Source organism: Alosa alosa, chromosome 6 (assembly GCF_017589495.1).
Source record: "Alosa alosa isolate M-15738 ecotype Scorff River chromosome 6, AALO_Geno_1.1, whole genome shotgun sequence".
Taxonomy (NCBI): domain Eukaryota; kingdom Metazoa; phylum Chordata; class Actinopteri; order Clupeiformes; family Clupeidae; genus Alosa; species Alosa alosa.
The window spans coordinates 7,351,810-7,375,911 of NC_063194.1; the positions used below are offsets into that span (position 1 = coordinate 7,351,810).

Consider the following 24,102-nt stretch of genomic DNA (forward strand, 5'->3'; position numbering starts at 1 on the left):
CCTGCTAACAGGTTTAAAAGAGCCCTCCCTTCCTCTTACAGGCGTTGCCAGAGCTTTAAGTTGACCACAACTGTATTTAGCAAGGGTGTGCTTCCCCCAAAATCACTGCAGCCTAAAGCGAATCTTATGCCTCGCTTAATCGCTTGGGGGCTTTTTGAGTAGTGCACACAGGTGGTAAGGAGTGCACAGGTCCTGTTCAGGCATGTCTGTGTTGAGATGTTAGTTGATGGCTGTTATGTTGCTTCCTAATGTCTTTATATAGACAATTCTATATTCGCACAAAGAGCAACACTCACACGCTTTTTCTGGTTCACTCACTTCTTCTAGAATGGTTTATTACATACAAGAACTCAACCAATTACAGAACACTGATGCGCCCTAGTGGTCACTATTTATATAGCACAACATTTAGCTACATACATAACATTTCCTTCCCACTAAGATAGGTTGTCCCTTAACACAAAATATATTTTCTTTAACACAACCTAAATGATACACTTTTCCGTGCACAAGTACATTTGTACAGTTTTCTTTTTTTTGTACAACAAAATAACAATGAGGAGTTATCTTACTTTCGGTATAACTATGTTGAAAACAATATGTCCCAAAACTCAAACTGTACTACAAACTTCTGTGAGCTAATCACTGTTCACTCATCACGGTAACGTACTGGTGGTTTTGTGATCCTCACAGGATAGCGTTTCACAGTCTCTGTTATGTCCCGTCGTTGGTAGTTCAGTGGACTGGTGTGTATTTGATGGTTCGATGATCTCAGGAACTTGATCATCATTCTTTTCTGGTGGAGGTGTATAAGGGTGCAGTGTGGTGCAACTATCACTCTGGGGTAGTAACACCTGTGGGCTTACAGGAAGGTTCACTGCAGTCTGCTGAAGCTCGGGCTCCAGGCGTGTCAGCATCTGGTCCAAATGACGTTTCCATACCCCTGGTGATCCCACATTTACCTTGTATGACACCGGTCCTGTCTTTTCCATAACAACACCTTGTGCCCACTTTTCCTCCCCTTCCCTATAATCACGCACAAGGACTGGCTCCCCAACATCAAACTGTCTGGCCCTAGAGTGACGTTGGCGGTGTTGTTGTTGGGCATCCTATGACCTGTGTACTGCTCCAGCAACACTGGGTTTCAGGAAATCCAGTCGAGAACGCAGCCTGCGTCCGAGGAACAACATAGCTGGCGTTTCTTTCGTTGTTGCGTGAGGGGTGTTTCGGTAATTCAGTAGAAACGCATCAAGTCGCTGGCGCACACGTGCTGTGCCTTTGGATGCTTTTAAGGCATGTTTGAACGTCTGCACAAAGCGTTCGGCCAAGCCATTGGTGGCAGGATGGTATGGCACTGAGCGGATGTGCTTGACTCCATTGGACTTCAGAAACACACTGAATTCTTCAGCACAGAACTGTGGTCCGTTGTCACTCACAAGAATGTGTGGAATGCCATAGTGACTAAAAAGGCCCCTGAGCACTTGAATGGTCATGGTGGCAGTGGTGCTGTCCATGATGTGCACCTCAAGCCACTTAGAATGTGCATCCACAGCCAGGGGCGCCTTAATACCACCTGAGGCCCCTGGGCTACATGTCTTTAAGCCCCCCCCCAACCGCAAATATTAATTATGATTAAATGATACCCGGCCCGCGATCTGACCCGCCTATTTACATAACGTGCACTTTTGGTTAATAAAAATAATCACGTCATCTACCCATGACATCGCTTATCAAAAAGGCTAGCCTACTGCACGAAAACAAGCGTTGAACTTTTACAACACTGACTAGCAGGCTAAGTTAAAAGATGGGTTACACATATGGACGTTTCAAGCTTTCAAACGTGCATGTGTTTGTCGTGTCGGGGGGTTCCCCAGGAGTTTTTTTTTTTAAATTCTGTCTACATAACACACCATTTTTTAAACGCAGTTTGGGAGGGACAGAAATACTTTTAGCCTACAGAACAAGCAGCTGGCTCATGCGACGTGAACATTGGCTAGGCCTACCCTATGCATTATCACTACGTAGACCTACCCTACATGGAGACATATCTCACGTTAACAATGGAGAAAACATAACGAATGGGTTAGCACAAACTTAGCTTTTGATGAACGGAGATGTAGATCACTAATTAATTTCTTTGCGCAACAACCCATGTTCTGCGTTCACTCCAGTGAGACAAGTGAAATACATGTTTTTAAAGCCGTTTCATTGCCAGGCATTTGCTACAATATTTACCTGCTATATGCCTTCTGTTTTCATGGACAGTTACAGGAATCCACGTCATTCGTTATCGTTGCTTCAATCGAGAGTTATCTCCAGAGTTTGTAAGTTTGTCAGTCAGTTTCAGCCTCTCCTCTAGCTCCTCTACACACCCGTTGGGATTTATTAAATTTGTTACATTTTGTTACACTTTAGAAGAGAAGACAAAGGGGGTCTCTGCAAGGATGTCATTGTCATTGTGCGATGTAGAGTAGGCTAATGACTGACGCCGCGAATACGGACACCGCCGTTTATTATTATTGATTATCATTATTATTATTAGGAGGCCCCTCATTGGTCGAGGCCCCTGGGCTGAAGCCCAGGTAAGCCCCTGCATTAAGGCGCCAGTGTCCACAGCGACCAAGTACATATGTCCTTCAAATGGACCTGCAAAGTCCACATGTATCCTTTCCCAAGGACTGGAGGGCCACATCCAAGGGTGTAGAGGTGCTAGCCCAGGCTCTTTTTGTACGCTCTTACAGGAGTGGCAAGATTTGGCCTTGAGCTCAATTTGAGAGTCTATGCCGGGCCACCAAACATAACTGCATGCCAAGCTCTTCATCCTCACTACACCTGGATGTGCTGAGTGGAGCTCTTCCAGAACCCGGGGGCGCAGTTTAGGTGGCACGACCACTCTCACACCCCACATGAGGCATCCCTGTTGTATTGTGAGATCAAGCTGGCGTAACAGATAGGGCGACAGCTCTTCACCTGCTCCCTTTGCAGCTGGAAAACGACCAGTTGAGACCTGAGCTAAGACACGAGACAAGGTGGGGTCAGACAAGGTGTCACATCTGATCTCGGTGCTACTGACTGGTAGTGTGTCCAACTGAGATGTGTAGAATACCTCTACTGCGCCCCGCTTCTCTTTATGAGTGTAGGAGAGTGGTAACCGTGACAGTCCATCGGCATTTGCATGTACCTTTCTGGTATTGAATGGTATAATCATGCGCTGACAGGAGGAGTGCCCAACGCTGCATTCGGACGGCAGCCATTGATGGTGTACTTTTCAATGGACTCAGGATGGAGGTCAGCGGGCGATGGTCAGTGAGTAGGGTGAACTTGTTACCATAGAGGTACTGGTGGAACTTACGCATCTAAAGACTATCGCTAGCCCCTTCTCGATCTGGGCGTAGTTTTGTTCCGCCTTGCTGAGCGTTCGAGATGCATAGGCTATTGGTCTTTCCTCACCATCAGGCATGACGTGCGAGAGCACAGCTCCGACCCCATAAGGCGAAGCATCACACGCGAGGCGGAGCGGCAGCTTAGGATTGTAGTGGGTCAATACTTCCTGTGATACAAGTAGTGCTTTAGATGTCTGGAATGCTGACTCACACTGACGTCCACTGCCATTTCTTCCCTTTATTTAGTCGGGAATGAAACGTCCGTAATAGTTCAGCATCCCTAGGAACGAACGTAGCTGACTTATATCACCTGGTGCAGGTGCTTCCACAATGGCACATACCTTCTCTGGTGATTTGTGGAGTCCAGCTGCGTCAATGATATGGCCCAAGTATTCCACGGACTCCTGGAAAAACAGGCACTTCTCTGACTTGAGATGCAGACCCTGTTCCTCTAGCCTGCCCAGGACTGCATCCAGAGTTTTTAGGTGAGTCTGTTCGTCAGGACCACTGATCAGGATGTCGTCCAGGTAACAGTGCGTGTACGGCAGTCCGAGAAGCACTTGGTCCATAGCCTTCTGAAATAAGGCGGGCGATGATGCTACTCCAAACGGTAAGCGGTTAAAACGAAATAGCCCTTTTTGTGTAGAGATAGTCAGCAGCTCCCTAGACTTCTCTTCTACCTCCATCTGTAGATAGGCATTTGATAAGCCTAACTTACTGAAGCGTTGACCTCCTGCTAGAGAGGCAAAAAGGTCCTCAACGCGTGGAATTGGATACTTATCCACGCACAGCGCTGGGTTGAGGGTGACCTTGAAATCTCCACAAAGTCTCACTGTGCCATCCTTTTTGCTGACAGGCACCACGGGCGTGGCCCAATCACTATGCTCCACTGGTGAGATCACCCCAAGCTCAGTCAGTCGTTTTAGTTCAGCCTCAACTCGTATATGTTACAGTCGACACTGACTGTGAGTTGGGACTGTATTCCATGTCACAAAAAGGGAAATATTCACGAATATCAGTGCTGCCTGTAGTAAATGGAAAGAAAATGGAGATGGAACTGGATACAGGGGCTGCTGTGTCTCTGATTCCATTGGAACAGTACAGAAGCATGCTGTAGTGTTAATTTTGTCACCTATTTTTTATTTAGTCTTAGTCTTAGTCTTGTGACGAAATGTCCTTTTAAGTCTTTGTCGTATTTAGTCATTCAAATATAATTTTTGTTAGTCAAGTTTTAGTCAACTAAAAGTCTCGTCATTTATAGTCTAGTTTTAGTCAAAAGAAAACTAAAGCTATCTTAGTCTCAGTCAGTTTTAGTCAAAACATTTTAGTCTTTTTTTATAACAAATTATTTCTGATTACCATTTCAGTCAAATAGTGTTTCACACATCTCAATTTTCTAACAATATTGTGTGTCCACAGGGCTACTCGACTGTTATAATTACTCATTCTGATTTTTTTGTCAGTCAGTACATGCACAGGTAAGTCGAGCTACAGTTATAGCTTGGCTGGGATTTGGCCATAGACAGTAAAAGATTTGACTGGACCACTGTCATGATCTTCATAGACCAGTGTTTCACAAAGTGTGGTCCGGGGACCACTGGTGGTCCGCAAGCTATCCCAAGTGGTCCATGAGCAGACGTGGTAAAATATAATATAGATGAGTTGTTTGCAATATTGAACCAACTGTTCTACAACACTGTCTATGTCAGATATGCCAGTTTAAATCATATTAATCCTCTGACACAATTAAACAAAGTGCAAAGACAATAAGCAAGGTGGTTCAGTGAGTATTGTGTAGGCTAATATACTGCTAGGTCTATTTTTTTTTTTAGCTAGGTGGTCTGTGTGTTTCTTTTTTATTGATTAGTTAAGTGGTCCTTCATCTGAAAAAGTTTGAGAAACACTGTCTTGGACCCAAGTATGAATGTTTTACTCCGCCACGCTAGATGGCGATATGCGCCCAAACGCAACACAAACTCTCAATCTTAGCTAACTTGATAGCGAACTTTCCATATTAGCTTACTTGCTAGCAAACTTTGCATCATCAGTATAACTAGTTAAATAGTTGACATTACTTGCTGAAAATTTTCGTATGGACATTCTGGGGGATGTTAATTTGTATATGTATGAGAGAAGCTTCAACTTCTGGGTATGTAGCATTGTGGCATAAAGCCTAACTCCTAAATCTCCGGTGTTCTTGTTCCATGTAGTTTCCTGCTGCAGCCACAGGGTTGCAGCAACAGCATGTAGACTAGCCTACAGGAAAGTTGCTGGCGCATGAACCATGAACTCATTCGAATATTTTGAAAAGGTAACAGCTATTCTGTCTTCTCATTTGGTAGACGAAAATGGAAGAGAAATTTTATCTTAGTTTTTATTTCATGCAAAACATTTTAGTCTCGCCTTTTCGTCAACAATAATGCATCTTAAGATAGTCTTAGTCAGTGTTTCAGGACATTAGTGCAGTCTCGTCATCGTCTCGTCTTAGTCATGTAAAAAAAGGTTGTTGACGAACATTTTTCCTCTTGTCTCGTCTGACGAAATTAACACTAGCATGCTGGGCCAACTGCCACTGCAGCCCACTGATATCATGCTCAAGACATACACTGGAGAGCCTTTAGCACCAGAAGGGGTCATCAAGGTGCAAGTAAAGTTAAACAAGCAATGTGCTGATTTGCCCTTGTCTGTAGTTAAAGTTGATGCACCCGCACTGTTTGGTAGAGAGTGGCTGAGAGTTATTAAACTGAACTGGAAAGACTTAAAGACTGTGCATGCAATTGAGCAGAGAGAGAAAGACAACTTGGAGACGGTGTTAAAGAGACACTCAGCTGTTTTCTCTAAAAAGCTAGGCACAATGAAGGGAATTAAGGCCACATTGACTATTAGACCTAACAGTGTACCCAAATTCTGTCCACACGTAACGTGCCATATGTTCAACATTTTTTGAAAGATAGGTCCCATGGAGGCAAATGGAAGTGGCGTCACTGGGACACACACTTCTACTTGCCTCCATGGGACCTATCGAATATTGCAACTAGTGTCGTGATCACGACGCGTGAGTATAAATGGTTACGGCGCTTCTGTGACGTCACATTGTCGCGCTACCGGTCGGGTGCGTCAAGTATGTGGAACGTTTAAGTGTCTTCACCTTTAACTAGTGTTGCACTGTTGCACACCCCCTCTTCGGAGGACAACTTTATTTTTAATTAAGTAATATATTTTTCAGATGCAAATACAATTTGTCCTACCTCAACCATTTATGTGACCCTGGAATCATATAGCACCACGTGAAGTGAAACATCAAACATATGAAACGCATTAAGGTAACAGATAGACAAGTGAGACGGACAGACAAACAGATAGACAGACAAACAGACAGACAGACACGCAGACAGACAGTGGGACAGGACACTAACATGAGAGCTGTAGCCAGAGTGTCTTAGTTTGTGGAGAGACAGCAGATGCGAGGAAAATCTAGGGCGCTCACCCTTATGACGTTAGGTGCACCTGTGCGACCCAGGAAAAAATTTAGCCACATTTGCGGCCAAATTGATCACACTCTAGAGCCCTGTCAGATTGTTGTTACACTGGAATTTCCTTTTAAGTACTCATTTGACTAACTCTGCACTGAATGATAGCTGAGCATGCACACTGACTAATCTGCGCTACCTCTGTTCCCGCTGCAGTGCATGTGACATGTCCATTTACTGCATTACCGGTCACCAAAGACTCTGATCAGGCCCCGGACACGCAGAAGACTGCAGGTATTTCAAAAGCCCTATATGCAAGAATGCAATGCACAGAATGCATGCTCCTTTGAGTGTGAATGCAGGGTGTTGGAATCAGGACTTTCTGTTCCTTGTTTCTTACTGTCGCTTTTAACGCTATTGCATTGTAATTGTCCCTAGCTAGGGCTATGGAAATTGTGAAATGGTGTTAGATATGTGATAGTCACATAGACAATAATGGTGGATTTCATGCAAATTTGAGAAGACTAGTTGGAGAAACTGGAGAAATGCAACTTTCTAGAAATATCCTTAAAAAAGATGTTTTGAAATGCTGTATGTTTTTTCATCTTTGAAGGCAACAGATCACTGCACAAAAGGTCAAGATGTCGTAAATCCCAATCCAAAGAACCAGGTAATGTAGTAGTGCTCTTCAAGATATGCCAGTGGTATTACATTTCATGCAATACAATTGAATACAGTGTCTTATTGGTCGCATTACTCCTAGTTTAGAGCATTTACTCTTGGGCGAAGTTAAAAACACATTAAAAATCACCACAGGAATTCAGGGGAAAAAAGTCAGTACACCTTTCATTACTTTAAATCTAAAGAGATTTAAATCTTTATTTTTTTTTTATTAGTTTGTATTTGATTATAAACTCAGTCTACCTTGGCTTGGAGGATGCCAGTATTGCACAAATTTGTGGAGATGTGTTCTGAGAGATTTGTTTTTCGTCCCATGCCCCACAGTTGAATTCAAATCAGGCAATATACTTGGCCAGGCCATAGTTTTCACTTTAGAAAGTGATTTTGGCAGTATGCCTTGGAATCGATATCATTCTGGAATATTCCTCTTCCGTCAAGCTTCTGAAGACTGGTCCTCTTGTCAGCCAATATTTTGGTATATCTAGGCATTCATGGTGCCATCTATAAATATTATCTTCCCAAAACATTGTTATATCGCGCAGCTTTATATAATCATGCTATCACCTCCACGCATCACTGTCAGGATTCTCAGTCCTGGTCAGGTGCACGGCAAACATGGTAGATCACATCTGAGCAAATGTATCATGTTATTTGCTCCCATCCATAATAGTGGAGCAATGCCAACTATAATATTTACCATTTTAAAAATCATTCACATGAAAATCATCTACATAGTCTGAATTGACTCAAGGTTTTTGAAAGTGTCTGCTCAAACATAGCTCTTATGTAATCAAAAATGAGTCATTGTCTAACAGTCGTAGATCTGTTCTGATTGTGTGGGGGCATCGACAGGTGAAGCCATGAGGCAAACACAGGCAGATTTATACACCCCATAGGTTCAAAAACTGTTCAATTTCCAGTGTTCAGACCATCAAACTAATTTGAACTCATAAATGTTCTCAATTCTGTTTTCAGTGATCGCATGCTTTCTAACTTGTGAGATAGCGATCAAGGTGTACTCACTTTAGTTGCCCTTAAGTTTATACTCTGAAGCCTATTTTACCAATAAAGTCTTTTCAAAGTATTTATTTTTGAGGCTTTGTATGAGGAAATGCTCTATATGTCAATGCAGTTGTTTTGAAGTGATTTTTGAATCATATGATATTCAAATGATATTCACTAATAATGATATCCACTGTAAAAACACTGCTATATCAGTAGCTGTGGTGCTGATGGATTTGGTCTGACCTTTCAGATGGTGCCTTCCCATCAAAAAGGCCCAAGAGAACCAAACCCACACAAAAGGTCAAAGAAATCCCATCAGATAATTTGGGAGGTGAGACTGAGATTTAAACTATGATCACACCTTTACCAACACTTGACAATGTGGTTAATGATGAGCTGTGGTGTTAAAACAAGATATAAAACACATATTACATATGACCCTCTTGTCAATGTAGATACTCCTGAGAACTTTCAGTCAGTCAGACGAGTGGTCACCTTGTCCAGCCCTCAACAGTTTGTTCCGATCAGTCCGACTGCTGCCATAGTTCCCTTCGCCAACATTGCTAACTTTAACACGGCCACTCTGCTTCCCTCTACTGGCGGTAAGTGTCAAAAGCGTCCCTTTTCCTTTTGCATTCTTTGGAATGAGGATGTCGTACATGTAAACATCCACAGGGGAGTAATTTCTCAAAATAGATAGAACTAGGAGGAAACAAAAGAAACAGTATCCACATAGGAGTCATTTCTCAAAGCCTTTCAATAGAAATAGGAAGAAGGAAACAAAAGAAAATGGACATTTGTGGAGACCAAAAGTTGAATAAATGGTTGATATCCTTTCTGTAATACCTAGCCATCTCATAAGTCATCTCATCTCGTCATCTCCAGGTGCTCCAACATTTCATATCATCCAGACCCATTCACTAAGCCCTACCAGCCCCACTTACATTTTGGGTGAGTGTGGAAATAGTACTGATATTCTGTTGCTGAACCACCCATCACCATACACGTCACCTGACCCAGCACATCTCTTACTCCCACAGTACCCACAACCCCGCAAAAGCAGATGCACCAGATTGTTCCCCTCTCACCCAGTAAGAACATTTTTGTTCCCCTCCAATTTGTGACATAAAATCAACAACCGAATAGCAACTGTGCTGCTGGTCTTTCCAAACTTGAGGACACAAATAGAAAACTCGAAAGGTAGAATGTTTGTACTGTACATCTGAACTGTGTCTGTGTCCTTTCAGTAAGTGGTACGGTGGCCCCAGAGCTCCTGTTGGTCAGCCCAGGGGGCTCGTTATCAGACAGCGTTAACAGAAGCACACCTCCAGAGCCCATTACACTATCATCTCCCACTAGAGGTGAAAATTCTAACTTTAGTGTCCGTGACATTTCATGCTGTTTCATTGCATCCAGGTGAAATGTTGACAATATGTTCATTATTGTGTGCTAATGGAGTGACAATTCAGCTTTTCCATTGTATTTCTCTGTGAGTGTGTAAATGCAAATAGTCTCTAGCTCATGTGACAAGCAGGTTTTAGTTTGACACTGGTTAGCAAAAACACTGACTGGCTGTCTTGTGATTTGCAAAAATGTACAGTCACGGACAAAAGTATCGGCACCTCTTTAGAAGTATTGGGTTTCAATAGCTCAACACAACTGATACTCTAGACCTATTTTGCTTCCTCTGGCACTGATAATCAGCTGCATATAAAGGAGTACAGTAGGTAGAGTTATAAAAATATTTGGAAATCCTTGGAGAAAACATCATACTGTCCATTGAAATCAATAGAAGAAATGTACTGTGAGTAAACCTGAATCTATTGTCCATTAGAAATGGACTGATATTTCTCAGGAATGCTACCACAGCTGACGTCTGACTACCCATAACCTTAGCACTGGATTTTAACAATGAAAGGACACTTTTTGTGAAGGGTGCCAAGACTTTTGACCGTGTCAGTTTAACAGTATTCACTTCCTGCAGCATTTTGGTGATATTTTGTGTTGAATTTGGGGAAAGCAATTGTTGTTTCAGTTGTGTTGAGCTGTTGAAATGGTCCTGGTTTGTTTGTTTTCTCAAAAAAAGTCAAAAAGTGTGTATTTTGCTTAAAAAACATTTCTAAAGGGGTGCCAATACTTTTGTCAGTGACTGTAGTGACAGGCAGAAATGTGGATTGTGTTTCATTTAAACTGTCTGCCTCCATTTAGCCATTGGTTCATTGGCTACCCCTGAGCGAGGGGTGGCCAGTCCTGGAAGTTCATCATCAGACAGAACCACACCTGGAGAAACTGTCACCATCTCCTCTCCTACTACAGGTGAACCCCTAGCTTTATATTGACCAACATGCTAGTGTTACAGCAATTAAAGTCTGTAAATAATATTGGCAGCGGCAAAGCTTTTCAGAGATCAAAGCGTGATAAAGTTTATAATTTAATACTAGCTCTATTGGACTCATTCTTACAGAAACTAACCCTCGTGAATCAGCTGATGTTGTTGCCGCAAATCCCCAACTTGAGCATGTGGAAGAGGAACCCTGTAAGCCTTTTACCTGTTTTACCTTTCCATGTGTATTCATATTCAGTAGAGCTAACATTGAAATTGACTGTTAAGCCCTTATTAGAATGAGGGGCAAAGTGCAAAATCGTCAGTCTCTACAGCTAATTTAATCAAGGCAAAGTCAATCGGCTAATTTAACAAACCTTTAGCACAAACATTGATGAGTCAATACTCAATTCTCCCACATGCCACACGATAGCTATAACTCATGGAATAGAACTTTGATTTTTGCTTTGCTTTGCACTTTGCCCACCATTTAGATTAGGACTCTTTGTGTAATTGTATGTTATGTATGCCGTATGTTTTAGGTTATGTTGGGAGGTACTTGCAGCATGTGAAGTCATGCATGAGAGAGTCCTGTGGTGAGTTGGAGAAGGACAGGAGCATGGAGTCCCACTACGTCAACGTCCATCTACTCCAGAGGAAGGTGCTGGTCAAGTCTGGGAAGCACGCCAACAAGTGTCTGGAGAAAGAGATGGTCATCCTCAGCGATGCGGAGCGGAAGAAGGCTACGCTGACCAGGAAACAGGTGTTTGCCGACGGCCAGCTGAGGCAGAAGCAGGTGATCGCCCTCCTGGGCAAGCCCGGAGCGGGCAAGAGCGCGTTCATTAAGCGGCTCTGCCTCGACTGGGCCAAGGGCGAACTGCTGCGCTTTCGCTACGTCTTCTCGCTCAACTGCAAGACCTTGAACCTGAAGCGGTCCAACTACAGTCTGAAGAGGCTGCTCTTTGACCTCCCCACCTCTCTGCAGTGCGAGGACCCCGAGGCCGTGTTCAAACACATGATCTCCGCTCCCAAAGAGGTTCTCATTATTTTCGACAGCTTCGAGGACTTCAAGGACCACGAGGGGCTCCTGCACTCCCCTGCCACATGCACGGAGGCAGGCGGCTACAGCATCAAGCAGCTGTTTTCAGGCCTCTTCCTGAAACACCTGCTGAAAGGATGCACGCTCCTGATTGCTGCCAGACCATGTGGCGGCCTAATGCCCCTGCTGCGCAAAGTGGACAGCATTTTGGAGCTCTGTGGCTTCTCTCCCGTGGAGATTGACCTGTATACCTCACTCTATTTCATGGACGATGCACCGCATGGTGCCAGAGCCCTGACCAAAATGAAGCTCCAAAAGTACATTTATAGCCTGTGCTCCAATCCCCTGCTGTGCCGGTACACGTGCTTCCTACTTGACCATTTGGACAACAACAAGCGCTTCGCCTTGCCCTCAACTCTCACAGGCCTGGCGCTGAGAGTGCTCTCCCTGTGCCTTAAACAGACCTCCCAAGCGCAGGGCAAGGAGACCCCAGACATTTCCCAGCTGTGTGCGCTAGCATGGGAGTCCCTCAGTGCGCACAGCACTCTTGTGGCGGATGAGCAGCTAGAATCCACAGAACTTAGGGACTATGGGCTTGCCAGCGAAATGCTCACCTCTCACACTGTGGGCAATGCAGACGGAGCGGGTGAGATGACCGGTCACTCTTTCTCTCATGCCCTCATCCAAAACCTCCTGGCCTCCCTGCACCTGGTCCTGTCGGAGAGCGTGAGTGACAAGGCACTGGTCAATCAGACCATGAGTACCAGCCGGAGGAGGAGGCTGCAGTGTGAGTGGCTGGGCATGATGCAGCAGTTCACCGCGGGCCTCCTGTTCCAGAAAAGCAAGCTCCCCGAGTGTGGCATCGCACACTCCACCACCACCTCTGGCAGAAGTGCCAAGAAAAAGGCAGTGGAGGCCCACTTGGACTCCCTCAAGTCCGGGGAGATGGCTCCAGCAAGGCTCCTGGAGCTATGCCACTGCGTGTACGAAACGGGCAGCAAGAAGCTCGCGAAGCAGCTGGTGAAGAACCTCCCCGACACGGTGAGTCTCTGTGGAGCTCAGCTGACCCCACCGGACGTCTATGTGCTTTGGTATCTCCTGCAGGACACCAAGGCCCTGAAAAGGCAGTTCTGCATCGATCTGCAGGACACAGGCATCACTCTCAGTGGTCTGAAAGAGCTTGTTGGACTGAACTGCATCACATCCTACAGGTAAGGCCTGAGAATAAGGACCATATATAAGGCCGTTATTAGTTATAAATAACAATAAAACAGCAATATCCTTTTAGGATTACTGAACAATGTTGCTTATATATAAAGATATACACAAGTTCTTTTTTCAGTTCAGTATCTTAATACACAGCAAAAAATAAAATTAGTAAGAATGTACGTATCCCTGTATGATGTGACAATACTGTATGTATCGATATCCTTTGATGGCAGGGCACCCTTGGCGGATACCATTGCCATGTGGGAAGAGATACAGCAGAGTGGGGAGTTGGATCTACTGAGGGGAGCCATGAACAAGCTCACCCTTCACCCCTTCAAGGCGACACAGGAAGATCACATCTGCAATCTGACAGTGCTCATTCGTATCCACCGTGAGAGGAATTTGCTCTGCAGGTGCCCAATAAAGATACAAGAGCACTTTAACACTTTTCAACCACTTCCTTAGTTCAGCCAGGGCAACAACACTGTGGGCTTGATATCCTGTCGCTGAATAATATTTTAATATTTGCTAATAGCAGTTGTCGCTGTCTCTGGTTACTTTCATTTCTTTCAGAGATTCTGCATTACTGGAACATGATATACCGGCTATTAGACAACTCGAGGAGCTTGATTTTGAGTAAGTGGGATGTAGTTGGTTTTAAAGAGGAAAGAGCCTTTTGAAAACAAAATACAGAACAAGTCTCATTAGTACTACAGCTTCCTTCACTGCTAATTTACCCCTTGTTTATGTGACCTTGACTTTTCCAGGTTGGGTCCCAATATTGGCCCTGTGATCTTCCCAAAGCTCGCTCAGATCTTACCCACTCTGGGAAGACTGGTGCATTTAGAGTGAGTTGTTTTTAATGACAGCCTACTCGTACACTGTAGGCATTGTATCAATCGCCACATGTGCTTTTTATGAGATTATACTGCCCTACTGTATGTTTTTTGGCAAAACACTCCTAGTTTGATTACATGGGAGGATATAAACCTCATAGCATGGCTGTGTAAAACTCTCCTACATGATAGTACCATTGGTTATTATTTATAGATATCTCCTGTTGTTTTAGTCTTGAGAAAAACAAGATCGGTGATTCGGGAGCTGAGCTGCTTGCTGATGTGTTGAATTCTTTATTGTCACTGAAAAAGCTGAAGTAAGCCCATTTTGACTTAATTGCTTTTGAAAGATCACAAAAATGTTACATAACTAGCATCTCATTGCCCTCAATGAAATCATTTTAGATTGCATGCTTCACATTTGATATTAATGTGTAACTTTTCTTCTCGTTGGTGGATTACAGTATGTGAAGTAATGGCATTTTTTATCCTCTATTAGTCTGTCTCAGAACTTAATTGGAGATAAGGGACTGGAGAAACTTGCGCCAGCTCTTGCTGCCATGCCTTCCCTTCAAGGTCTCAGGTATAGCCGACTTTTGACTCTTTGAAAGTGAAGATTTCAGTCATATACACAGCAGATATGCAAACTATTTGGCAACTCGATGAAAGTTCTGCTGAAATGTTGCCCTTGATTGCTCTCTAGCAGGGCACTTGACAAACTGCAGCCTTTGCCAAAAGTGATTATATCAGACTATGCTTTATTGTTTTACAATCTCTGGCAAAATCTGGTGACTATAAATGTTTACTGTTCAGTTAATATAAAAGCCTATCTCTCATTCTCTTTGTTAATAGCTTGTACAATAACCTGATTGCTGAAAGTGGCGCAGAGAGACTTGCTTTGGTCCTTCCAGAGATGCGGGCCCTGATAGACCTTGAGTAAGTATACGCTGTTGTACAGTTGAGATTATGTCATATGGTCAGATATCTCCAGGAATTAACGTCTGTTGTGTTGATATCCAGTGTTGGCTTCAACAACTTCACTGATGTTGGAGCGCAGAAGCTGAGCGACAGCCTGAAATATTGCCCTTGGATGAAGTCTCTTGGGTATGACATTTAATTCTCATCAAAGCCTTTTGCACAGTATGACGCCATGTTGCATTCCACATGTACTTTACTGCACAGGTTTAGCCTGGTTAGCAGCAGACCTTATCTCGGTTTAAATTGAGATTGGGTCTAGACAAGATTCATTCACCTCCCATTTCCAAGGCGTGTCACCAACAGACGCCAGTCAAAATGCCTCTGGACACAATCGGATAGACCTAAAATCAATCAGAGCAATGAAGGAGATGACATGTACAGAGCAACAGAAAAAAACATCTCAACAAACAAAACATCTCAATTTTTTCAAAACTGCTGTCATGATGTTAAGGCCACCTCAACGGCTGTGATTGGTGCCCGAGTCTTAGTAACATTGGAAATGGGAGAGAATGGTGTCTTTGCCAGACGGACCTGCAGAGGTTATTCTACAGGCATCAGTGGTTAGTGCCCATGTTTAGTCATGGCTTTCATAATGTGTTCTGGGTGATCGGATCACTATTGAACAGCGCTAACAGCAGTGTAAACAACTACCGAGATACACTGTGATACAATCACTCAAACCATTTGCCAAGTCGGTTTGAAATGCTTTTTACCACATATATACTTGTAAAAGACATAAGAAAAATCTGCACACTCCAGTCTGTGCAAAAAATGTTTTTTACTTCTTCTTGCCGGACGAAAGCTTGCGCAGATTCTAAGTAAAAACCTTTTTTTGCACAGACTGGAGTGTGCAGATTTTTCTTAAATCTTTTAGAAGTTACCTACCAATCCTGCACCTCGACAGATAAGTGGTGATCTTTGACTTTATTACCACATATATACTGAAAAAAATACACCACACAACACAATTTGTTTTCACTCCAGCCCATTCAAAGGAAAATATGTAAGACTTCTCCTATGCACACAAAAGGTTTATTTTTCGCTAACATGGTTTTTACAAACATATTTTTCAAAACAATCTGTATTAGGGAGCGCTTCACCTGCACATTCAGTTCACAGACACAACCGCTCTGGTGGATATGCCTGCCAGCTATGGAATCAAAACAACACCATAAAGATTGTGTGCCCATGAAAAGATATTCACATTACATGTGTAATAGAGTTTTGTCTTCGAGGATATGATTTGCACAAGTGAACCGTTTTGTAGCTGTGGAATTAATTTGTCTGTGTGCAAAAAAATGCGTACCTGCAGAAATATTTTGTGCACTTGTGAAAAACATTTTTCCACTATATATACAGTCTACGTCCTGCGTCACATCTCTCGGCCAGGGTCAGGCACAGAGCAAACTAACAGGTCTTAAATCTAACAAGTTATGCCTTTTACAATAAACTTTTTGATGGAAAAGTGGTGTTTAATTTCCATAATCTTTGTTTAGTGAACGATAAACAAACTCAAAGATCGTAATTCTTGATTTCTTATTCTTGTTTCTTCTTGCTTATAAACTGACGGTTTTATGTGTTCACTAAACAAAGATTATGGAAATTAAAGACCGTGCCAAAATCCGCTGATTGGCTCTTCAGAAACGAAGACAAAACACTGCCAAAATTTGTGTCTGTAAAAAAGTTTTGTAGCTTCGTAGATCCAGTTTGCACACGAAAGATAGATGACATACTTCTCCCATGCCTGTAGCTATAAAGCTGTTCCACACACATTTAAACTAAATCCCTGTGGACAAATGTCCACGAGTACACAAAATATTTCTGCAGGTACGCATTGTTTTGGACACAGACAAATTAATTCCACAGCTACAAAACGGCTCTACACTTGTGCGAATCATATCCTCGAAGACAATGTCAATGTGAATATCTTTTCACCCGCACACAATCTTTATGGCGTTGTTTTGATACCATAGCCAGCACGATTCCTTAAAACTTCCTCAAAAAAAGCTTTTAAGAGATTTGTGAACAAAATTTCAGAGAAAATATAGCTGCAAGCAGCAATGTGGGGGCCTAGCAGTGCGCTATAGCAGGAATAGCGTTGCCATGGCATGAGCAAGCACTCACAGCAAGTTTGATGGCAATTGGATAAATAATGGCTCAGAAATAAGCTCATTTACTTTGTTACAGCGCCCCTAGAGGCCAAATTACACCAATGTCCTTGTGCGTTCTCACAATCAGCTACCATGTCCCTGGACTTCATACACCAAAGAGTTGCTGAGATGTGAGCTCACTTTCTTTATTACAGCACCCCTAGAGGCCAAATGAGACCACTTTCCTTGCATGTCCTCACAATCAGCCAGTGGCGTCATGCCCATTGAAATTAAGGGGGCATGTGCCCCCTCGGATTTTTCCTCCCTGATATTTTTTTTTCCATAACTTTGTTCCTATTATGCTCCATAATAAGCCAGAGCCTGTAACGACTCAAATGTATCTTTCTGGATGTGTAATAAATCGTAGGCTACCAAAATAGTTGAAGACCGATCAGCAGCCCTTTTCCTAATAGTTAACTCACACACGCATTACTGAGCTTGCAATGTTTTGCGTGTGTTGAACTGTTACAGTTAACTTTAGGCTACAGTTTGAACAGTTGAACTGTTACAGTTACAGTTTTTGGTTACAATCAATGGTGTTGAAGTGGTAAGTAGGCTAAGCAATGAAAAAAATAGTAGAATTATTTGTGGTTGACCTGGACATTTTGACTTGGTGCGTTGTGTCAGTGTAGCGTAGGCTACTCTTGTACTCTTGTCTACAAATGAGGTACCTATTGCTTGCATTAATGGTAATGAGAAATATATTAGGCCTAGTAAAATATTCAAATATTTAGTGTTAACCTTAGGCTACTCAGCACTGAAACCTGTCAAACTTCTTTCAAAGTCCTTCATCACATGAATTAAGATTAAAATATTTTAATTTCTGAGCACCACAAAGTCAGACCTCAGACCCCCCCAGAAAAAAAATCCTGATTGTGCCCCCCAAGAATTTTGGCTTGCATGACGCCCCTGCAATCAGCTACTTTGTCCCTGTATTAAGTTTGGACTTCATACATCAAAGCGTTGCTGAGATACAAGCTCACTTCCTGTATTGCAGCGCCCCTATACAGGCCAAATGATGCCAATTTCCTATTGCGTCATCACAATCAGATACCAAGTCCCTGTACCAAGTTTGGACTTCATACATCAAAGCGTTGCTAAGATACAAGCTCACTTCCTTTATTGCAGCGCCCCCTGTAGAGGCCAAATGATGCCAATTTCCTAGTGCATTCCCACAATCAGGTACCAAGTCTCTATACCAAGTTTGGACTTCGTACATCAAAGCGTTGCTGAGATACGAGTTCACTTCATCTATTGCTGTGCCCCCTAAAGAGGCCAAATGATGCCAATTTCATAGTGCGTCCTCACAATCATGTACCAAGTCCTTATACCAAGTTTGAAGTTTGTACATCAAAGGATTGCTGAGATATGAGCTCACTTCCTGTTTGGCGGCTTTATCGGCATTTTTGATTGGCTGTCACGGGCAAACAAAAATGAAATTGAAAAATCTGACAAGTATTGTTTGTGCGGCTCGGGCAGAAGATCATCTCCGCCAAGTTCCGTGAAAATCGGATGAAATTTGTGACCGCTGAAACTTTTCGTAGAGTTTGGACTGAATCCAATATGGCGGAAAGTGACGTAATAGGGGTCATTGAACTTAGGTCGGTCTAGGGATTCCAACAGTGCCTGATACGTGACCCTGCAAGGTGAAACCAGTCGTCTTGCGCACAGTGCTATTTTGAGAAAATCCACGATAAACAAACAAACGGGTTAAAATATCGAATTTCACGTTTTCGCATAATTCGACAGTATACAGTCTACACTTTCATATTGTGAACAAATTTCACGGATAAACATACGTTTTGACTGTTAAACCCTGACTTTATTTAGGTGAAGATTAAACACATTAGTCATTCCATTTGTCCATGCTGCTATAAGGTTTTACGGTACAGCTAAAATGTACCCATTAGGCTACTCGTTACTCAATGTGTAAGCTCTCTATCGTTTTTGGCAGATGTAACCGAATATGACTGTGAAAGACTTGCCTTTCAGGGCATGAACGGTCAAAAACACGAACTTTTAGAAATATCCGGGCGTCATTTTACGGACCAGGAGAAGTATTCCATTGACGTAGCACATTTTAAAAGTGGGCCTATAGCCTACACAACCTGTGTACACAGAACCAGACGGGCTCTGACAGAACTTCTTCTCCCCTTACTTCCCCCGAAATACATTAATTATATTCTATAGTGACACCTTATGACCGTCCCAGGTATTAACTAGGGGGCAGAAAGACACTCACTCGGTTGATAAAACTGGACATAGTCAGTCATCCGCTTCAAAGTCACGCTACCGTAAGGCTAATAATAGCGGTGTCCTCACACTATCGCACGTCACAATTTACTTAAAAAGGTGATTTTCTCCTCTTCTGGCGTATCGTGACAGGACAACCATACCATGCCAACTTTGGATGTGGTTATCTTAGCGATACTTTTTGCAATACCCTCGATATACATATCGTTGGAAAGCTTAGTCAATGACCGTTCATGTGAGCACATTAACTTAATTTTGTAAATTTTACCAAAACGGTTTCGCCTTGCAGGGTCACATATTCAATTCCGTTCAATGGTCACATGCGTGAATGCAATCCAGGTTTGACCCATTGGTGGCACTAGAGTGTTAGGCATAGAGTTCTGTAAATTGGTGAAAGTGATCATGGGATGGTCCTGAATCAGTGCAACGAATTTCATACGTTTAGACCCAGCCGTTCAATTTTCGGCCAAAATGTGACCCGTTGGTGGCGCTAGACGGCTGCATTTAGAGGTTCGTAAATGAGTGCGAGTGGTCAGTGGAGTGTCCCGAAACTTTCTGCCAAAAAATCTGCACTTTTAGCCAGGCGTTCTATGGGCTGCCATAGACTCCAATGGCTGAAGTATAATAATAGGAAAAGCTAGTAACTCAATGGGAGCCTTCGCAGCTTCGCTGCTAGGCCCCCAATAAGCATTTTGTGTATATACAAGAAATTTCACATCTTCTTCTTACATTTTAACATTTTGAATTTATGTTCAGTATACTTTGTCGTGTAAATGCTAATGCATAGTTAGTAATGACATAAAAAGTAAAAAGTGAAGTAAAGTAAAATATGAACACAAGTGGTCAGCTGTGTGCCTTGGAGATTAGACACAGGTGTAGAGGGCAATGTTGTGTTGTGTGCCCATTAGCAAAGTCCTTTTAGGCAAGTCCCTTCACTTGGCGGCCATATTGCAACGCTTTTTGGGCACTTATCGGGCATCCATTTCGGCAGAAATGCGCACACGCAAGGTTTCACGACACCAAGCTTGCTCCAGGGGTGAGAGCACATGATTGGCACGATGTCTTCACAACACACCACATGATTGGCTTAATGTATTCACATGCCAACGTTTGGCCACGGAAGGGGTGGGATATGTGTAGACAACGCCATGGCGTTACAAACTAACCCCATGTATTTCTATGGAGGATTTTTTGAGTGCTGTGTCTCCTCATTAGAAAGTCTCTGCCATTAGTGATCTACGCATTAGGAATAGACGCATTTTAAAACCAAGTGTAAACAGGGTCAACATTAACATTGCAAGGAAATATGGTACTTCTCAACATACACACACACACACACACACACACATGAAATATGTCCCACACTGCTCAAATGATGATTTATTGCTTAACTGCATTGGATGATATTTTGTTGCACATTGTTGCAAAAATCGACAGCACTATTTTTCTTTCAAAGGATGTGGAACCATTACATACCATATGGTATACTCCAGCATCTGCATCAACAGGACAAGAGGATAAGGATTCAGCATTCCTAGATGATAATGAGAGGAAAGAAGTCCCTCCACGCTGCTAACCCACCATGCACACTACAGTGCTTAAACCCGACGTCTGTAACAGACGTGCTCTGTCTGCACTAAGCCTTTTAAGGTCTCTTTTTTTACACACTCTTCTACGACTTTTTTATAATAAAACAATTATTACATCTGTTTTCTGCAGTCAGTCTTATTCTCATATCAGTATGATTTCTTTCTGGTAATAGTAACACTAGGCTACATGGTGGCTGCACGTTAATGAAGCACCCCCGTGCTGGTCAGTTCAGTTGCTGGAAATTAATTCTACTGGAGAAAGCAGTTCACATAATCCTCTGTGCAAAAATTGACATTTCTGTTGATAAAGCAGAACACTGTCCATATGACATTTTCTGATATCTTCTTAATATTTTAGAGTAGCGGTCATCAGCAACCATATTAGGCCAATAGCATGGGGGGAATGAATATTTCTACTGCTGAGATATTATACAAATGGGATGAGTAATGTTAGAATCATTTTTTACTTATTTTTTGTACAAGTACAAAATGGAGCAAACTGTAGCTACATTCTCCCTCATTTTTTTTAACTGTCTGATAAATGAATGTGTTCCCAAACCTATGACAATTTCCAAGTCCATATTATGCCTCTATGGTGCAGAGCTGTAAAACACATACCAGCTATGCTGACAGGTCATTCCTTCTTGTACATACCAGCAAAGTACTTGCACAGAGCATTACAGGTACAGCTCCTTAACATGGTACGGCAATCACACACTCATAGAACAACAGTAGACTTCTTCATACTATGATCATGAAGACATGGTATCTAAAATAAATGCATCTTCCTCTCAATTCCTGCCATGTTTGTTATACATTTGTGTGCAACAGATGAAAAAGCTAAATATAGCACTTTTGGGTGCTCATCAATTCCATTTTACTCGAAACATAACTAAACAAAAACCTTTGAAGCAATTCAGAAGTGAGACATCTGCACACTTACTGTCTTGTGAAAATCTAGATCAGAGAAGAAAAGAAACACAAAAAGTAGGACTATTCAGGAACAAACGATGCATGCATTGATTGTCATAATCATACACTACCCTTTCAAAATATCAGCCTAACTGACCACATAATAATAATAATAATAATAATTATAATAAATATATATGTTAAATATGATTTATTAAATCATCCTGTAGAAAAAGGTGCAGTATAATTCTGAGGGAGTCAAAAAAGGAAAACTTTGAACATGTGATAAACTTGTTTGTTTCCTTCTCATAAAAACATAAACAAAATATTTTTTTTTTTTTACTTGCCTACGTTTAGGACCAAAGGGCATCAACAGAGGCCCAGTTTCTGGTTGGGTAATTTGTTACTGGCAGTTAATCACTTATTGTTCAAATGTTGTCCATCTATTGTGCCTTAGTAACAGAACTGTACACATGTTTTAAAATATGTGAATGATGACAGTATAACACCCCTACTCCAGATACCTTATCATCCTTAGTGTTTATTGCTTTTTTTAGCTAAACATGCAGGTTAGAAATGGCAGGTAGAGATTTGTATCTGAAATGCAACTGCAGGATTGAGTGCTGAGATGCAAACAGAGATGGGCTTAATCTTGCGCAAGGAGGTCAAGCCTCTACCTTCTTCTTGGAGTGCTGGAAACAAGAGGCAGGTCAAGCTTTTCTGTGACCTGTGCTCGGAGGAGGAGGGCTGTATTGGTGTCTCTGCATACATATTTTGGTCCAGTCATGTTCAGACAGCACATTTTCCACCCATGGGGAGACTGACTTTCATCTGGATCAAGGGGTCCAACAGTTCTTGAACCAGGATATACTGCCCAAGACAAACACAACACCATACTAAGTACACAGCATCCAGCAAGGACAACAACTTAAATGTATGAACAAAGAGGGGTCGGGATGTTTTCCTACTAAGACGCAGTCAACTCACGTGTTTAATGAAGAGGGCCTTTTTGCATGAAAAGGTTCTGGCGTTTTCAATGGCACTGCACACGCATCAAAAAAGGTGTGCCATAACGTCCAGCACTCTCTACTGAAGCAGAGCATCATTGGCGAGTTTGTATCCCTTATAACACGCTCACTCAAGGTACCCTTCGAAAACATCCAGCTCTGTATCCGTGTCATAGGGAACAGACCCCGGGTCAGATAGCACGCCCAAATCCACCAGTGCCTGGTCCATGTCCTCTGGCAGAAATACTATCCCGACATTAAGGACTATGTACTCCATTAGAAAGGCATAGTACAAGATCAAAACGTTAACAAAAAACAGGCCCAGATAAAACATATAGGGAAGCTCGTTAATCAGCGATTCAACTGAATCTAGCTGAGAATAACTTGAGTATGTCATAGAATCCCGAGCGCAAAAATGTGGCAATGTCTAGTGATTGAGCAAGGCAGTCTTGGAAACTCAACATTAATAAGGCCTTTTGTCAGAGCAAAGTCTTTTCTGTAGTCTTATGTGGCAAATGACGGTGGTGACGCCGAGTTCATTTCGGGCATGCATGGCTGCAGTGAGTCACCGAACCCGCTAATGTTTAGTTTGCTAGCTAGCCTGCCTCAACAGCATATCTGTCAAAACTTGCCAGTGTGTCTCTTAAAAATACCAGAAGCTAAAATAAATGTTACAAAATAATACTTTGTAAGCAGACCACATGTGCTGCATTAATCAAACGCAATGCATGCATGCATAATTCCAACGTTACATGTGAAGGCTGTCATGACAGAACCTGCGGAATTTGCACCACGCTCAGTAGCAAGCAGGCTAGCTAACTAGCTGGGAATTTAGAAACATTTGCTAAACGCACAAAATCGTCTCGTAGCAGGACAACACCAACTGTTCTTAGTATCGATCCACAACTACGGTATTCCAAACCAGGTTGATCCGGCGTGACGAGAGAAAAACATCATGAAGGAAGACAAAAATAGCTAAAAACTTTCTCAGTCCCCTTCAACAATACTGCGTTTAATGAGTGGTAGTCGTAGTCCCGCCCTAAAAAATGCTCCGACTTTGTGTGAGCATTGCAATGTTATTGTGTGTTATTATTGGTTGGTTATGCTGTCAGTCTTAAAAATACCCACCGCCCCGGTTTCCTTTGCGGCTGTCCTCAGGTCAGTCTAGTAATTATCATAGCACGCAAATTATATAATCACATACAACAACATAAAGATGAATTCAAACATATTACTGGAATTTCAGTCCATGACATTTTGTGCAATG

At 42.6% G+C, this 24,102-nt stretch overlaps 2 protein-coding genes across 4 annotated transcripts in view; one reads left to right on the forward strand and one right to left on the reverse strand.

Moving 5' to 3' along the window:
• Positions 1 to 20,865, forward strand: part of ciita (class II, major histocompatibility complex, transactivator) — a 35,431-nt gene extending 14,566 nt beyond the window's left edge. The window contains exons 7-24 of the mRNA XM_048245698.1: positions 7,070 to 7,147; positions 7,467 to 7,523; positions 8,790 to 8,870; positions 8,995 to 9,141; positions 9,425 to 9,490; positions 9,580 to 9,630; positions 9,787 to 9,900; positions 10,748 to 10,855; positions 11,004 to 11,075; positions 11,405 to 13,112; positions 13,344 to 13,523; positions 13,684 to 13,746; positions 13,878 to 13,958; positions 14,180 to 14,263; positions 14,446 to 14,529; positions 14,799 to 14,882; positions 14,967 to 15,050; positions 20,784 to 20,865. Coding sequence (XP_048101655.1) covers positions 7,070 to 7,147; positions 7,467 to 7,523; positions 8,790 to 8,870; positions 8,995 to 9,141; positions 9,425 to 9,490; positions 9,580 to 9,630; positions 9,787 to 9,900; positions 10,748 to 10,855; positions 11,004 to 11,075; positions 11,405 to 13,112; positions 13,344 to 13,523; positions 13,684 to 13,746; positions 13,878 to 13,958; positions 14,180 to 14,263; positions 14,446 to 14,529; positions 14,799 to 14,882; positions 14,967 to 15,050; positions 20,784 to 20,865 — 3,224 coding nt within the window. The remainder of the gene's footprint in view (positions 1 to 7,069; positions 7,148 to 7,466; positions 7,524 to 8,789; positions 8,871 to 8,994; positions 9,142 to 9,424; positions 9,491 to 9,579; positions 9,631 to 9,786; positions 9,901 to 10,747; positions 10,856 to 11,003; positions 11,076 to 11,404; positions 13,113 to 13,343; positions 13,524 to 13,683; positions 13,747 to 13,877; positions 13,959 to 14,179; positions 14,264 to 14,445; positions 14,530 to 14,798; positions 14,883 to 14,966; positions 15,051 to 20,783) is intronic.
• On the reverse strand, positions 15,094 to 24,050 carry dexi (Dexi homolog (mouse)). 3 transcript variants are annotated; one of them, XM_048245702.1, is made up of 4 exons: positions 22,816 to 24,050; positions 22,506 to 22,698; positions 21,860 to 21,873; positions 15,094 to 15,265 (listed from the first exon to the last, which is right to left on the reverse strand). In XM_048245702.1, exon 1 carries the CDS (start codon positions 23,230 to 23,232, stop codon positions 22,963 to 22,965), a length of 270 nt encoding a protein of 89 aa, XP_048101659.1. In that variant the 5' UTR covers positions 23,233 to 24,050; the 3' UTR covers positions 15,094 to 15,265; positions 21,860 to 21,873; positions 22,506 to 22,698; positions 22,816 to 22,962. The 3 variants fall into 3 exon arrangements, with proteins under 3 accessions (XP_048101659.1, XP_048101658.1, XP_048101657.1); XM_048245701.1 differs by lacking the exon at positions 15,094 to 15,265 and having other exon boundaries at positions 20,692 to 21,873; XM_048245700.1 differs by lacking the exon at positions 15,094 to 15,265 and having other exon boundaries at positions 20,692 to 22,698.
• Between the last annotated feature and the right edge of the window lie 52 nt (positions 24,051 to 24,102).

Excerpts from the sequence above, each read along its gene's own strand:
- dexi (XM_048245702.1), bottom strand. The coding sequence starts at position 23,232 with ATGACATACTCAAGTTATTCTCAGCTAGATTCAGTTGAATCGCTGATT.